We start from the raw sequence: 16059 nt of genomic DNA, 5'->3' as shown, positions 1-16059 counted from the left end.
AGATACATCAACTCAGCAGATATTATCATACATGATAGCTTTAGATACATCAGCTCAGTAGACATTATCACACATGATAGCCTTAGATACATCAGCTCAGCAGATCGCATCACATGATAGCACATGATAGCCTTAGATACATCAGCCCAGCGGACAGTATCACACATGCTAGGCTTAGATACAGAGCCCCAGCAGTCAGTATCACATATGATAGGCTTAGATACATGGAGCCAGCAGATAGTATCACACATGATAGTCTTAGAAACCGGGTCCTGGCAGTCAGGATCTTTGTACTTACCCGCAGGGACAGATTTAGGCATTTCTGGGCCCCTAAGTAAAATTATGCCTGGGGGCCCTAATCAAAGAGAGTGCCCCACATAGTGCCCCATGTAGATAGCGCCACACACTCATGTGTAGTGCCACACGCGGTCCCCCTGTATAGTGCCACACACAGTCCCCCTGTAGATTGTGCCACACACAGTGCCCCCTGTAGATAGTGTCACACACCCCCTTGAATATAGTACCACACACCCCCTTGTAGATCATGCCACACACCACCCTTGTAGATAGTGACCTGGGTAGATAGTGCCACATTGCCCTCTGTAGATAGTGCCATACCCCCTTGTAGATAGTGTCCAGGGCTCCCTGTAAATAGTGCTACACCCACCCCATGTAGATAGTACAACAAATCCCCATGTAGATATGGTCACACATGATGCCGCCTGTAGTTATTGCTACACAGAGCTTGTAGATAGTGCCACAATGCCCCCTGTACATAGTTCCACACACCCTGTTTGTAGATTGTGCCTCACACCTTGCCACACACGACCCTTGTAGAAAGTGCCTCAGTGCTACTGGTAAATAGTGCCACACCACCTGTAGATTGCACCACTCCCATCCCCGTGTAGATAGTGCTACAAACCCCCATGTAGATAGTGCCACACACGGTGCCCCTGTAGATATTGCCAAACTCCCCCTGTGGATAGTGCCATACCTCCTTGTAAATTAGTAGTTCCACACCCTCGTTTGTAGATTATGCCACACACCTTGCTGTAGATAGTGCCACCCGACCCTCATAGAAAGTGCCTCAGTTCCATCTGAAGATATTGCCACACCCCCTGTAGATAGTGCCACACCCACCCATATATGGGGCCACACACCCCATTGTAGATAGGGCCACACCCACTATGTGTAGATAGTGCCACCACCCCTCCTTCTGCCCCGGATGCCGTATCCTAGTGACGCCACTGATGTATCCACTATAAATAGAAGCTGCATAAGCTGAATCTATCAGTCAACTGGACTGACGTCTGACTGACGGATTGGCATTATGCAGTTTCTTTATGTAGTGGATATGTAGAAGCTGTAGCGCTAAAACAGTACATTTTTTAATAAAACAATATTAGAAAAATGTTTAAAATGTGAAAACACTTACTATACTATAGCCTTTGAAGCAGCTTCATACTGTTTATTAGATTACGTGTAAGACACTGAGCTGATGAATTTCATGTCTTACAATTACTGGCGGATTATCAGAGACATAAGAGGGTGCGTTATGCTGAGCAATTCGAGGGGCCATATATTGTTCATGCACGAGGCCCCCTCCTGTTTGTATCCAACTCCCGCTGCAGCCCTTTTAAAAAACACAGATCTTGCATTGTGACATCAGGATGATTTGAGTTAGATGACAAACTCAGCTGTACTCCATTTTTACATATGCCTAGCATAGCCTACATAATGTTATGCCCACTATCTATATGTTTTACACAACAGCCCTTTGAGTTGCACAGGTTTGCATCTGCCATGAACAGGCTATTGTTAATAGTAAATTCCTCACATCTCTCTCATAGCTACTTGTTCACCCAGTGTCTCACTATTATGTTCTCTTTCCATAAGTATTTCTTAAATCCGGTCTGTATGCAATGCACAGGTTGTTTCTAGAAATGAGGATGTATATCAATAAAACATACAATGGGCCTTCTGATGATACTTTATTATATGTTGAATGGATATTCCATATGGGTATTTTGGATATATGCACATATTTGAGATGTATAAATTATGAATTATAGGTTCATATATTGATATAGTGTTACTGTATGCACTTCCTATTTATACTTGGCACTTTGCACTTTGTAACTGCTTGAGAAAGGTTCGTATGTGTACCAAAATGTCCAACATCTTCTCATTTACTCTGAGGTCCTGGTGCTGTTACTTCTACGTTCTCTGATTATATATATATATATATATATATATATATATATATATATATATATATATCCAAAATCCAACAAAAGGACGAACACAGCCCTCCTCAAAACACTTTAAATTAGGCCATGTGCACGTTACTGCAAGGGATGAACCTTGTAGCTTGAAATGGATAGAAGTAACTCTAGAGAAAGTAACAGCACCAGAAATTCAGGTTGGATGAAAAAAAAATTTGATTTGATCCTCAGAAAGTGAGTGACGTTTCAGTTCAAATCTCAAGAAAAATAAACCTTTTTCTTGAGAAGTACTGGTGCTGTTACTTTCTCTACAAGTGCATATATATATATATATATATATATACACACATACATACACTGCATATATCGCTGTTTTAATTTTAGTGGGGGTGTTGTTGGCATAAGCTAGCACGAGAAAGAGGTTCTATCTGATTTTTATACTATATTTTTTCATTTGGCTTGAACGAGTAGCGATTGTTAGACCCAGTTCACATGGAGCTGATTTTGATGCAGAAACCGCGTCGGAATCAATGCCAAAAAAAGTCTGAAACCGCCTCCCATTGATTTCAATGGGAGACGGAGGCATTTTTTTTTCTGCGGCGGCTTTTAGCGGCATTCTCTTTATTTCCGCGGTTATGCCTCTAATCCCCCCAATGTGAGGCAGGGAAGGTGTTTTTCACTGCGTTTGTTTGCCTGTGGCGCTCAATGGCCTATGGCGAAAAACTCCACAAAAATCGCAGCAAGAAATTGCAGGCAGGTCAAAATCAGCCTCATAATTCCTAAGAGAATTTTGAGGCAAATTTTTCAGCCTGCAAAAAATACTCTGTGATTGTTTTTTCCTCCTGTCCCAGTGGATAAAATAACCATAAGTCGGGTGCACATATATTTTCCCATTAGATCCAGAGCACAACAGTCTTATGATCAGTCAAACGGAATTCTCTGATCTAAAGAATGTTGCTCATGTTAGCTGATGCAATCTGAAATATTTATCTGACATTAAATGACATACATGTTTACAGCCTATGAATAAAATATGTTAAAGAAAGGAAGGAGTTTAGACACAAACAGGGGATAGTCAATATTCTAAACTGTTACCAGAGGAAGTGTTCTGCTGTCTAAGACAAGGACATAGCATCCTAGACCTAAAGAAGACAATGACCTACTGCATAGTTTTTCTGTACTTTTATTGAACACAATTTCTTATTTGTATTACAATGCAACCAATGTAGCTACACCATGCGCCTACCCTATAACGGTTATTCCTATCTTATAAAGTGATTGCATATCGCTAGGATATGCCTTCACTTTATGATCGTGGGGATGAGATTTCTGGAATAGCGATGTGTCCCCTTCTAAGTTTTCCAAGCACAGCAGTACACCGGCCATCCAGCTGTGTAGGGTACTGCAGCTTGCCCCATTCACCTAAATTGGGTCGTGATGCAGTTCCCTACACAGCGAGTGGCTGGAGCGCCAATGTGCAGGAAAAAACAGTGATGGGGACGTAGTGCTAAATTAGCACTGCGGTTCCTTCATTCTCAGGATCGGTGGGGATCCCAGAGGTCAGACACCTACGATCATAAAAGTGATGGCCTATCCTAGTGATAGACTTAAAGGGTTACTCCCACCTTATAAAGTGATAACATAACGCTTTACTACATGTACTGTAAATATAAAAGAGGGTTTACGCATACCTCCAGTGATCCACTTAAAAAAGAGTAGGATGATTCCAGTTAGTGGATTAGGAAGGAGAGGTCTGCAGCAGAAATGGCTGAGCGTTGAAGTGAAAGACTTTACATAGGTACTGCACATGAGGATCTGTGAAGTTTTATTTTTCACTGGCTGTACGTAAACCTAACATGTACATGTCACTGCAATATCTCTACATACATTTCTGCATAGGTTTACATACAAATTCTAGTGTGTATTTTCATATTTAAATAAATTGATGACTCCACAACATCTTTTCATGAAATTCACGATGGATAGGGCACATATTGCAATATCTCTGGTCATAATTTCGATGATCAATATGTACTAACTATATGTGCGAACTTGGTCTTATAGGTTTCCCTCACAGCTGAGAGTTTGATACTATTCTCTGTGAGATAAATAGCGTGGAAGTTTATACATTTCACCTACACTTATACATTGTAGCAAAACATGAAGGCAGAAGAGATTAATGGTAATGCTTTCATTGCAAATAGTTTCCGTTTGTCTGCGTTTCATAAGGTTTCTGTTTTTTTAGTGGAAACAGTAGCGTAGTTGACTACGCTATTGTTTCCGCTAAAAAACGGAAACCTTACGGAACGGAGACAATGGAAACCATTTGCAACGGAAGCATTATCGTTGAAATCAATGGTAATGCAAACAGAAGCTATGGTTTCCGTTTGTCTTTCTGTTAACGGGTTCCTCAGACGAAAAGGTCGAACGGAGCCCATGAATGGAACTCGACGCTGATGTGAATGAGGCCTTATATATCCGTCTCACAGGACTGAAAGCACGAATTTGAAGAGGTCCTGTATCTGTCACATGGCGGACACTAATAGCAATGTTAACTTATAAGGCCCCGTTAACTTATAATGGGGTCCGTCAGTTTCCGTCATGGTGTCCGTAATTTTATCAGAAAATTAACAATGGATGCTGCATTTTTATTTATTTTTTGCAAATGTGACGGAATCTGCGATATGCCTTTAACACATATATGATATGAACAGGGCCTTAGAGAGTTTTATAATCTTTCATTATGCAATAATCAAGCTTACATCAGCCTGGAAAATCTTTTACTCCACTTTTACACATGCATACTGTATATTCATCAGTATTTTGCATCAGCCAAAACTAGGAGTGGGTCCAAAACACAGAAAAGGTACACATTTTTCAATTATAGTTTTTTATGCTTTACTTCTGGTTTTGGCTTACAAATACTGATGCAAAATACTGACCAAAACACTGCCGTGTAATACTGGCCTAAGGCTGCCTACACACAAGCAGTTTTATTATTATTTTTTTAAATTACTTTAGCCCAAACCAAGAATGGATCCAAAAGATTTTGGATCCACTAAAACGTAAAAAAAAACCACCTACATTTGTGCATATATCCTCGGAAATTAGAGTCAGAGTTTTCCACCCGGCAGAGCTACCACTATGCCAGGGTAGATTCACATACAACGTTTTAAGGAAAAATGCCACTTTTTTGGCTTTTCTTTTTATGTTTCTTTGCGTAAAAAAAATGCTGCGGACAGATCTTAGCTTGAAGTTAATAGAGAATTATTAAACATACTACAAACAGTGCATTTTTTTATTTTTTTTTCTATTTTTTCTTGCGTTTTTAGAATCAGTGGTGTTTTTTCAAAATCGCCTCAAGGCAGGCCATAGTGTTTTTTCAAGCATTTAGTAGTGATTTTCTTCCATAGACCTCCATAGGTTTTGCCTCTCCAAAAATACACAGGTGTCAATGTGTGTGGTATTTTTCATTTATGGCATTTTTTGTGGGTTTTTATCCAGAATAAATCATGTATTACAATGAGGAATCTTTGCATCATATGATATTTGAATCACATAATTTGCCATGTGAGAAATGCAACCTAAAAAAAACTGGTAGTAAGAAAATATATATATATCAAAACTGGTGCAGAGGAAAAGTGGAGTAGTTGCCCATGGCATTCCTTTGAACCTGTTTTTTAAAATCTCCATTATTTAATAAAAAATGCCAATAAATACGCCATAAAAAACGCATGTACCATTTTACCAAAAAGACTTACAAAAAGTGTGTGTGAAGGAAGCCTTAGTCGGGAAAAAAGAAAATCACTAGTTAAATAACATCTCCAGTTTGAAGACCCTGAAAGACAACAGGCCATTGAAACGGATGCCTGCAATGTATAGCAATTTAACTACTCTTTCTTGTTATTAAAACATTGTCATCTTCCAGCCAGCTGTAGTTTTCGACATTGATTTATTGTAAGTGGTGACAGCAGACGTTTGATACTTTGAAGAACACATTGTGGGATATATATATATAAAGACTGGTGTGTCAAACTGTAGTCTTAAACTAATGTACGTCAGCAAAAAATACGCCAAATATGGCACGCACACCTCTTAATTTATTTTGTGCATCTTTGGCTGTCCGTGCGATAGAAATTTACTGCATTTTTTAATGTAAATTATGATAAATCTATTGTTACGGTCGAGGAAAGCATCGATCCTTTTTCCTTGACCCTTTCGGAAAGTGCCGAGTAAAATACAAAAGTCGCAAATTATCGCAACTATGGAGTGCACCAAAATTTGTGGGTTTTTTTAAAGCCAGAAAACTGGCTGTAAATTTGTTGATATATTTTCCCCATTGATATTTCTGACGCCTTTATTGAATGTAGGTTTTCCTTATTGTAACTGTTCTAATGTTTTATATTAAATTTTTATCACTGTGGAATGTTTCTTTAAAATACAATTTTGCAGAATCACACAAATCTAACAATAATTGTGCATCTTGAATTTTATATTAGAAAATGAATATAGAGTGGCATTCGAAAATGGCTTGAATTTCATGTAATAAGAGGATACAAGTTCCACAATGCAACATTCAAAACTAACAGTAAAGAAAAAAAATGAATAAAAATATACATATGCTTACATAGTCTCTTCCTTGTAATGTTTAAGCATTTGCAAATCTAGCCCAAGACGTAGGTGCTGAAATAACATTTCTTGTCACATTGTCTTAATGACAATAAAAGTGCATTACAGCACTTAAGAGTTTTCCAAGGATTCAAAGAAATGAGCTTTAGAATAGTGTAGGAAGGACTTTTACATGCAACATTACTTTGCGAACATAATAAAAAAATGTACTCTTTTTCTTCTTTTAACAGCTTGATGAAAAGATCTTTTGGTAAACTAAATCACAGTAACACGGAAAACATCAACCAAGATGAACTGACCATTGTTGCACTGATCTACACACCAAGATGGCCTCTGAATGCCAAGCTTAAGGATTAATTCAAGGCCGAAAACAGAAAAGAAAAAACACAGTCAAAAAGAAAGGGCCAGTCATAGCGATGACTAGTACACTGGATCGATAGCTTATTTTCGACTGCTGTAAAAAGAGCAAAGGATGTTGCATATGTCGATTCTACACAAGAATGTCAGTAAAGTAGACTGAATGGTATCTCTTACTCAAAAACAACTGTTTAATGGAGCCGGCCTGTATGTGAACATTTAATATATCACTAATGGTTCCTTCATGGGGTCTTTTTCAGATGTTTTGGGACAGGCGAGCCACCAGACAGCATGGGGACTTAATTGGCCATATTTGCTAGCAATAACTGTGACTTCTGAGAGGACTTTATTTTACAGGGCAACATGACTATAAATATCACCAGCATGGATGGAGACATGATATTTGCAGAAAAAGATTCATCTTTTCGCGTCCTAATGGGCTGTTTACTCTCCGTTCTAATACTTTCAACTCTCTTTGGAAATACTTTGGTCTGTGCAGCTGTCATCAGATTTCGTCACCTTAGGTCGAAAGTCACAAACTTTTTTGTGATCTCCTTAGCTGTGTCTGACCTTCTGGTAGCAATGTTGGTCATGCCTTGGAAAGCTGTTGCAGAGATTGCCGGCTTTTGGCCATTTGGTTCATTCTGTAATATTTGGGTTGCTTTTGATATAATGTGCTCAACAGCATCAATCCTAAACCTTTGTGTCATCAGTGTTGATAGGTACTGGGCGATCTCCAGCCCATTTAGATATGAGAGGAAAATGACCCCAAAAGTAGCCTTTATAATGATAAGTGTTGCATGGACCTTATCAATTCTGATATCTTTCATTCCTGTGCAGCTTAACTGGCATAAAGCAAAGACTACAAGCTTTTTTGACCTAAATAATACCTTCCAAGGTAGCGCAATGGATAACTGTGACTCCAGCCTAAACAGGACATATGCAATTTCTTCATCTCTTATTAGCTTCTATATACCAGTGGCCATTATGATTGTAACCTACACCCGAATATACAGGATAGCAGCAAAACAAATTCGCCGTATCTCAGCTCTGGAAAGGGCAGCAGTACATGCCAAAAACTGTCAAAGCAGCACAGGCAATGAAAGTAGCATTGATTGCCAACAGCCTGAAAGTTCTTTTAAGACCTCATTTAAAAGGGAAACGAAAGTCTTGAAGACGTTGTCAGTAATTATGGGAGTTTTTGTATGCTGCTGGTTGCCCTTTTTCATATTGAACTGTATGGTGCCATTTTGTGATCCAAGTGTACCCACAAGTGGGGCAGAGCCATTCTGCATTAGTTCTACCACATTTGACATTTTTGTGTGGTTTGGTTGGGCAAATTCTTCATTGAATCCAATCATATATGCTTTCAATGCTGATTTCCGCAAGGCTTTTTCAACATTATTAGGCTGCTACAAACTCTGTCCTACATCCAACAATGTTATAGAGACAGTTAGCATAAACAATAATGGGGCAGTACTCTATTCATGTCAGCAAGAGCCCAAAGGTTCAATTCCAAATGAGTGTAACTTAGTTTACCTAATTCCACATGCTATTATTTGTCCCGAAGAGGAGGTTCTAAAAAAAGAAGAGGAAAGTGGTTTATCTAAGAGTTTGGACAAAATGTCTCCTGCATTCTCTGGGATCTTGGACTATGATGCAGAAGTTTCACTAGAAAAGATAAATCCTGTCACACAAAACGGGCAGTCCAAAACCTGAAAAACAGCTTAGGTGGGCTTATCTATTAAACTATGAATGATGGCTTCTTGATGGACACAATTTCAGATCCTTGTTAAATATGCCATCTGACTTTCAAATAGATTTCTAAAATGCATTCCAATGTATTTTGTATACGTGTTTATTTTTGTGATGTTCACAGGGAAATAAGCTTATAAATACGAGGCCATTAGTAAATATTTTTAGACGGTACATACAGTACATACTGTATTATGAGAATGTGTTTTTGTTTATTGTGCAGACTTTTGACAGGAGCAAAGTCCATTACTGACAATGTACATTGACCTGAGCCATTAAAGTGTGCAAAAGGTTTGGCATATAGTGTAGACCAAGCTGAACCACTAGGTGGGAAGAGTAAATCCATTTTATGAGTAGTCGATATCTGAAGTTTATGTTTGTATTTTTTTATTTTACAAAGGTATTGCTATATGAACAATAGAATTCATTATAAAGACTTGGGACCCAATGAAGTCTGTCCATTCACAAATTACCAAACCTTTTGGTTCATCAGATAGACAGAAGTATATGAAAATGTATTTATGTCTTAGCTAAAACCACTGACAAGCAGACAGTGGGGGGAATTTACTATGACTAGCCTTTTGTTATACACCAGTCTTAAACTGCAGTTCAATGTTATACGCTTCTTAATGTATTTGGCACATCTTTGGCATTCCATGTGCCAGAAATTGCTGTGGCAGGCTTAGATTTGTGCCATAATTTACGCGAATTTCTGATGTAAGTGATGGTAAATCTGCAGTCCTGCAAGAAGCCCTGTCCTTCGCACTAAACCACTCACACTTTCTTGCCACTTTTGAAAAGTGTTGAGAGGTGTAAAAAAGTCGCAAATTATAGCGCAGATATGGCATGCGTCATAATTTGCAAATTCTCTACTTAAAAGTGGCATGAAGTCTTTGATAAATTCCCCTCAGTGTCTTTCCTATTGTCCTCTTCCCCTCTATCCTCTTTCACACAACATGCCAAAAATTGAAGAATTATCTAATGCACCCCTTCTAATGCTAGGAACCACCATCTATCCCTCCTCCTTCAAAATGCAAAGGGATAAAGCAACTTGTAATATAGAAGACACCTCTCTCTCCGCAAGAGTGTATAGATTCGGTGTGGTCACTACTAACCAAGTGGCGTGTTGCAAGGCAACTGTCTGAATTCATTCCCTTGCTGCCTGACAAGCCTGGAGTTTGCAGGGGGTTATTATACCTAAGAATCTGAAGGTTTATCCGAGTATTAATAACAAAGCCAGGAACACACACACAGTTTTGTTGCAGTTTTTTGCTCTGTTTTTTTTAGCCAAAGCTTGGAGTGGATCCAAAAGGAAGGAAAGGTATAAAGAAACCACTGATGCATCTCCTTTCTTTTGTGTCCACTCCTGTATTTAGGTAAAAAAAAAGTCAAAAGGAGTTAAAAACTGGACTAAAAATGCAATCAAAACTGTGTGGGTGACCCCGTGAACCTTTTTACTCTCTATTAAAAAGAAATTATAGGGAAAAACTTCTACCACAATATGTTCCTTTAGTTCTTGGTTCACACTGTGCATTTTTGGTGCAGTTGTTGCATAAACTATTTTTTTTTTAGCCATAATCAGAAATGGATCCTAAACAGAAGAAAAGTATAAAGGAAAAACGTATTCTCTTTTTTGGATATTTTTTGAAGGAAAACATATTAAAAATACATACAAATGCACTCTGTGAACAAGAGCTTAAATGGGTATTCCAATAACTAACATTGATGGCATATTGAGAGAATATGCCATTAGTATCTAATTGGTGGGATTTTTTCTCACCAGACCCTGTCTCTGGAATTGCAACACAGCCACACAGAGAACGTGGCTTTGTTGCTGTTCTTACAAAGGCCTGGGACAGAATTGGCACTATATAGGAGAATAGCTGATGGTGCTGCTGCACTCTGCCGAGAGTTGTGGCTCCTTCATTCATAGCTCCATTGAGGGTCCCAGAAGCTGGACCCGCACAAACAAAATAATGATGGCCTATAATATCAATATGCTATCAGCATAAGTTGTTAAAAAGCCTCTCTAGTGCCAGTCAACTTAGTTGCCATTTAAATTTTTTAATAAAAAACATTTCCATATATTGTTATTAAATTGGTTGTCCAGGTTGGAGGCTGTTATTTTATACTGCTGACCTATCTACTGGTGAATAGGAGCAGAGCTGCAGTAACCCAGAATGGCTGCTATACAGTAATGGGAGCCGTCTGTTTCTCGCACCGACCCCTGCATAGCATCCCGAGGCTGCCTGAACAGCTAATCAGTTTGGGGTCCGGATGTCAGACCCCCACTGATCATATACTGATGACCTATACTGTGCTCATCAGTATAAAAAGCAGCCCCCAAACTGGACAACCCCTTTAATGTCACAAAGTTAGTCCATGTTTCAAGAATTGCATTCCATTTTTTCAGACTTCAACCTCTACCTAGTACAACACCAGGTCTGTCGTGGCACTCCCCTTCTCCCCGCCGCTGTAGTGTAGAGTGGGAGGCAGCTAATGTCCGATCCATACCGGAAACTGTGCTATATTCTAAAATTAGTTAGTACAGTCTATAGAGGTAGGTTCAGACTACAACTTCCTCTTATGTCCCCGTAGTCCGAAGTTATGTTGATATCAGTTGCCACAACCACTGCTATTATCAACTATATACAGCTACTCAACTTGAGTTTAAAGGTAAACAGTTCAGTTGACAGTCTGTTAGACAGTCCATTAACTGTAAAAAAATATTAGGCCGTTTAGGCTGGATTCAAACATTGCATATTTGTTGCAGATTTTTGAGCCAAAGCCAGAAGTCGTTTAGAAAGTAATGAGAAATATATAGGAACTTATACTTCTTCTTCCTCCTGGATTCACTTCTGCCTTTGGCTCAAAAATCTGCATCAAAATCAGCAACAACTACACAATATGTGAATCCAGCCTTAGGGCTTCTTTTTTTGTATGCCCAAACAGCCATAAAAAAAAAAAAGTCACTTTGAAATACAAATCCTTATTTCTGTTTTGCGCTATTTTCCAGTTCTCTGAAAGCATCCAGCAATGTAAACAATTCATTTATTTATTCTGGTTCTCATGGCTATATTTAAGGACATACTGACAACTACTGTAATAAAGACAAACAATTGCATGGTGACTAATAAAGTATACTTTTTTTAATTTGCAGATCTAGTACTCTGGATACAACTATGACAACCAAAATAAAAATATCCATTGTTTACATTCCTGGCTACGTTCTGAGAATAAAGGTTAAAACATTAAAGAGGCAGTAAGATTTCTGAAACACAGCCAACATTCATTCTATATGTATGACATGTACAGGGGCTCTGAGAAATATATGAGAAATATAAATATGGCAAACCTAAAAAAGCAGTGAATGTGCTCTGACCTTCTCTATAACAGCGGCTCAGCATGGAAAGAGGCCTGGTGTCTGGTATCAATGTGGTTTTCACGTCTTGTCTACAGATATTGATTACATCCATATGCGTCTATGATTGTATACCATGTAATTGTAGTAGATGCAAGCAACTATACCAGCCACTGCAGCCAAAGGCGTACACAGAAATCATACGGCCCCATAGCAAAACTTAGTATGGGCCCCAACCCCACTAAGGGCTTCAAGAAATTGACACATTCTTTATTAAGTTAATGTTCACTGCTCAATCTGAACACCATATTTTTTTATGTATTTACACCAGACACCTGGCATACATACATTGATAAATCTCCCAAACACCGCTCTAAATCCCCTGCCTCCCTTCAGACAATACTTGTACATTATAAAACTGGCTGCCTGCAGCCACCACTAGGGGGAGCTCAGTGCATATGAATGTATTCAAGTCCCGTTGAGCTCAATAGAAACTGTAAAAATCTCTGTGCACTGAGCTTTCCCTAGTGGTGGCTGCAGGTAAATGCTATGGCTGTAAGTCAGAAAGCAGGAGGAGTTCAGAGCTGGACCCCCTACTCACCATTGGCCCCATAGCAATGGTGGGATCTGCCTCTATGGTGAGTACGCCGCTGGCTACATCCTCTGTACCAGAGATCAGTGCAACAGCATATTAGAAGTTAGTTAAAGCATTTCCCATCTTCTTTTATTTTAGTCATATTCTCCAAGTGAACTTTAAATATGGATTGAGAATTAAGAAGGATCTGGATACAGGTGAAAACAATAGTGCCCATTGGGTTAAGTCTGGCCTACCCCCTAAAATTCTTTATGTGCCCAGGTGATCCATCATTCAGTATTCAAGTTTTAGTAATATTACTAATTACATTTTTATTTAGAAGCAATGTTATGAATTGATACATATAATATAATAACAGTAACCTCCTAGTTTTATATTTGAACCCTTTCGCCAACTTCTTACTGCTTTTTGACGATGGGTGGTGAAGGTCTGGAGCTCACAGCGACGTCTTTTGGTGTTGCAGTAGAAAAGGCTTATGAGCGGTCCAGTGATCGCTAAGGGCATGACCAGACGTGGCGGAATTGCTCTGGAATTCCGCTGCGGACAGTCCGCAGCGGAAATCCGCAGCGTACACGTTTCTCCATTGTTTTCCACATCTTTTTATTTGGGTTCTTTAACACGTTGCGGACAATTCCGCTGCGGACCATAGGCTGCGGTGCGGAATTTGGTGTCCGCAGCATACACTGACTGTTGCGGACGTGTAACGGACTTGTTGCGAACTCACTGTGGAATTTGTCCATTGACTTCAATGGAGAGTCAAAATTACGCAATGAAGTCCGCAGATGTTATGTGTGCTGCGTAGCGTATTGGTTTTACTAACATGACATTTCTTCATTCTGGCTGGACCTATGTATTTCTAGGTCTACAGCCAGACTGAGGCCCCATGCACACTAACGTAAAAACGCCCGTAATCACAGGCCGTTATTATGGCACGGGCAGGCCCATAGAAGGCAATGGGGCTCCCGTAATTATGGGTGACTACGTGTGTGCACCCGTAATTACGGGAGCGTTGCTAGGCGACATCAGTAAATAGTCACTGTCCAGTGTGCTGAAAGTGTTAAACGATCGGCAGTAACTGTTTCAACACCCTGGACAGTGACTTCCGATCACAATATACATCAACCTGTAAATAAAATAGAAGTTCATACTTACCGAGAACTCCCTGCTTCTTCCTCCAGTCCGGCCTCCCGGGATGACGTTTCAGTCCAAGTGATGGCTGCTGCCAAACACCGGCTGCAGCGGTCACATGGACTGCCGCATCATCCAGGGAGGTCAGCTGGATGTCGAAAGAGGGACGCGTCACCAAGACAACGGCCGGGTAAGTATGAATTTATTTTACTTTTACTAGGGAAAGGGCTGTCCCTTCTCTCTATCCTGCACTAATAGAGAGAATGGAAGCCCTCTTCCCCTCAATACGCAACGGCTAGTCCGCATCAATTTAATGGCCATTTTAGGCAAAGCCGCAACATAATCTGCAATGCAGATTCTGTGCGGCATTGATACGGACAGTGTCTGCAGAACTCCGCCACGTCTGGTCATGCCCTTATTCTCTAAGCAGGAGCTGTTACTAACAGCTCTTGTACTTATAGAAGCCTTAAACAGCACGTCCTTCTGTTTAACCCTTTGATTGCCGCGGTTCGTGACCAAGCCAAGATCAAAGAGGTGTCTGTTCTGTAAGCCTGCTGTTAGGGCACACTGTGTGTTTCCCTAACAGGAGAATATCTCATAGTGATACAGTATAATAGTAAAGTATAAAACAAATTTAGGAAAAAAAAGTTATCTCTTCATGGGATTAAAAAGAGTGAAATTATATAATTAATTATAATAAAAAAAATTTCCACAAAACAAGTCATTGTTTAGTATAAAATATATTTTATTGCCCATACATTAAATAAAAACAAAAAACCTACACATATTAGGTATCTACATGACTGTAACAAACTGAAGAATTAATTTAACAGCCAGTTTATTTAGGATGTAACATGAACGGTATAAAAAAAAAGCAACAAAAACAGCAACAACTATATTCATGCCGCAAAAATGTATTACTTAAATTCCACAGTAATTTATTTGTACCACTAAGCTGCACAGAAAAAAAAAATAAATTTCTGCAATATAAAGCAAGACCTCATTTAGCCATATCAATGAAAAAATAAAAAAGTTATGGCTGCTGAAAGGCAAGAGGGGAGAAAACGAAAAATGTTAGCTAGTCACTGGTCATTAAGGGGTTAATGCCACTTTTTTTTTTTTACATTTTCAGGACTGTCTAGGAAAGTACAGCAAGAAAAAAAACTGCAATTAACTGTAAAGATTTGTTAAGTATAAGATGACAGATTGTGTAAAGTATTACGTAAATGCCTTTATAATGTCATGTTTTAAAAAAACACAAAAAGCGGAGCCTTATAGTCAGAGTTGGTATTTTTTTAATGATTACCGAAAGATTATTGTAAGCATATGCTACTATTATTTATTATTTTACATAAATATTTTTAAGAGATAAAATGTACTCTATAAAGATTTTATCCAAAATTACTGTTTGTGACCGTTGTGTAAGGATTTACTTTTGCATTCACTGCTGTACATTTGGTATTTAATAGATAAGAAATCATTTTCTCACGGCAGCCATCCTTATTTCTGTGATTTCTCTCTCGAGTAGACTTTATCAAAGTACAGTATATTCAGTAGCTTTATCAATAATGTCTCATTACTGGAAATCAATGGTACAAGTAAGACATGTCATTCCCCTAATCCATTCTGAAACTCTGTGTAGCACTGGAAGGAATGTTACCACATCAATAATTTAATTCACTTAGGCCTCGTTCACATCTGCGTTGAAGGCTCCGTTAGGGTCCTCCGTCACTGATCCAGCTAAAAAACAGAAACAATAGTGCTGTATGATGCACTATTGCTCCCTGTAAAATTACGAACACCCTGACGGAAACCCAATGGAACTCATTGCAGTTAGTGGGTTCTATCGAGGGCCGATGGTGTCCGTCATACAACGGAACCAACTCTTCCGGTACTTTCGTTGTTCTGTGCTTCTAATTGTGCAGAACAATGGAAAGACGGATGAAGATATGAACGAGGCCTTACTACCTGTGTTTGTCAACTAACCTCAGTGCCATGCCTGTAGATGC

General features: G+C 39.1%; 1 protein-coding gene across 1 annotated transcript in view; it reads left to right on the top strand.

Annotated features, from left to right (window-relative positions):
• Positions 1-14793, top strand: part of DRD1 (dopamine receptor D1) — a 55751-nt gene extending 40958 nt beyond the window's left edge. Inside the window, exon 3 of the mRNA XM_075856515.1 lies at positions 7085-14793. Coding sequence (XP_075712630.1) covers positions 7575-8930 — 1356 coding nt within the window. The 5' untranslated portion in view covers positions 7085-7574 and the 3' untranslated portion in view covers positions 8931-14793. The remainder of the gene's footprint in view (positions 1-7084) is intronic.
• The last annotated feature ends 1266 nt before the right edge of the window (positions 14794-16059 follow it).

Source organism: Rhinoderma darwinii, chromosome 3, assembly GCF_050947455.1.
Source record: "Rhinoderma darwinii isolate aRhiDar2 chromosome 3, aRhiDar2.hap1, whole genome shotgun sequence".
Lineage (NCBI taxonomy): Eukaryota > Metazoa > Chordata > Amphibia > Anura > Rhinodermatidae > Rhinoderma > Rhinoderma darwinii.
This window is presented reverse-complemented; position numbering and strand designations above follow the sequence as displayed.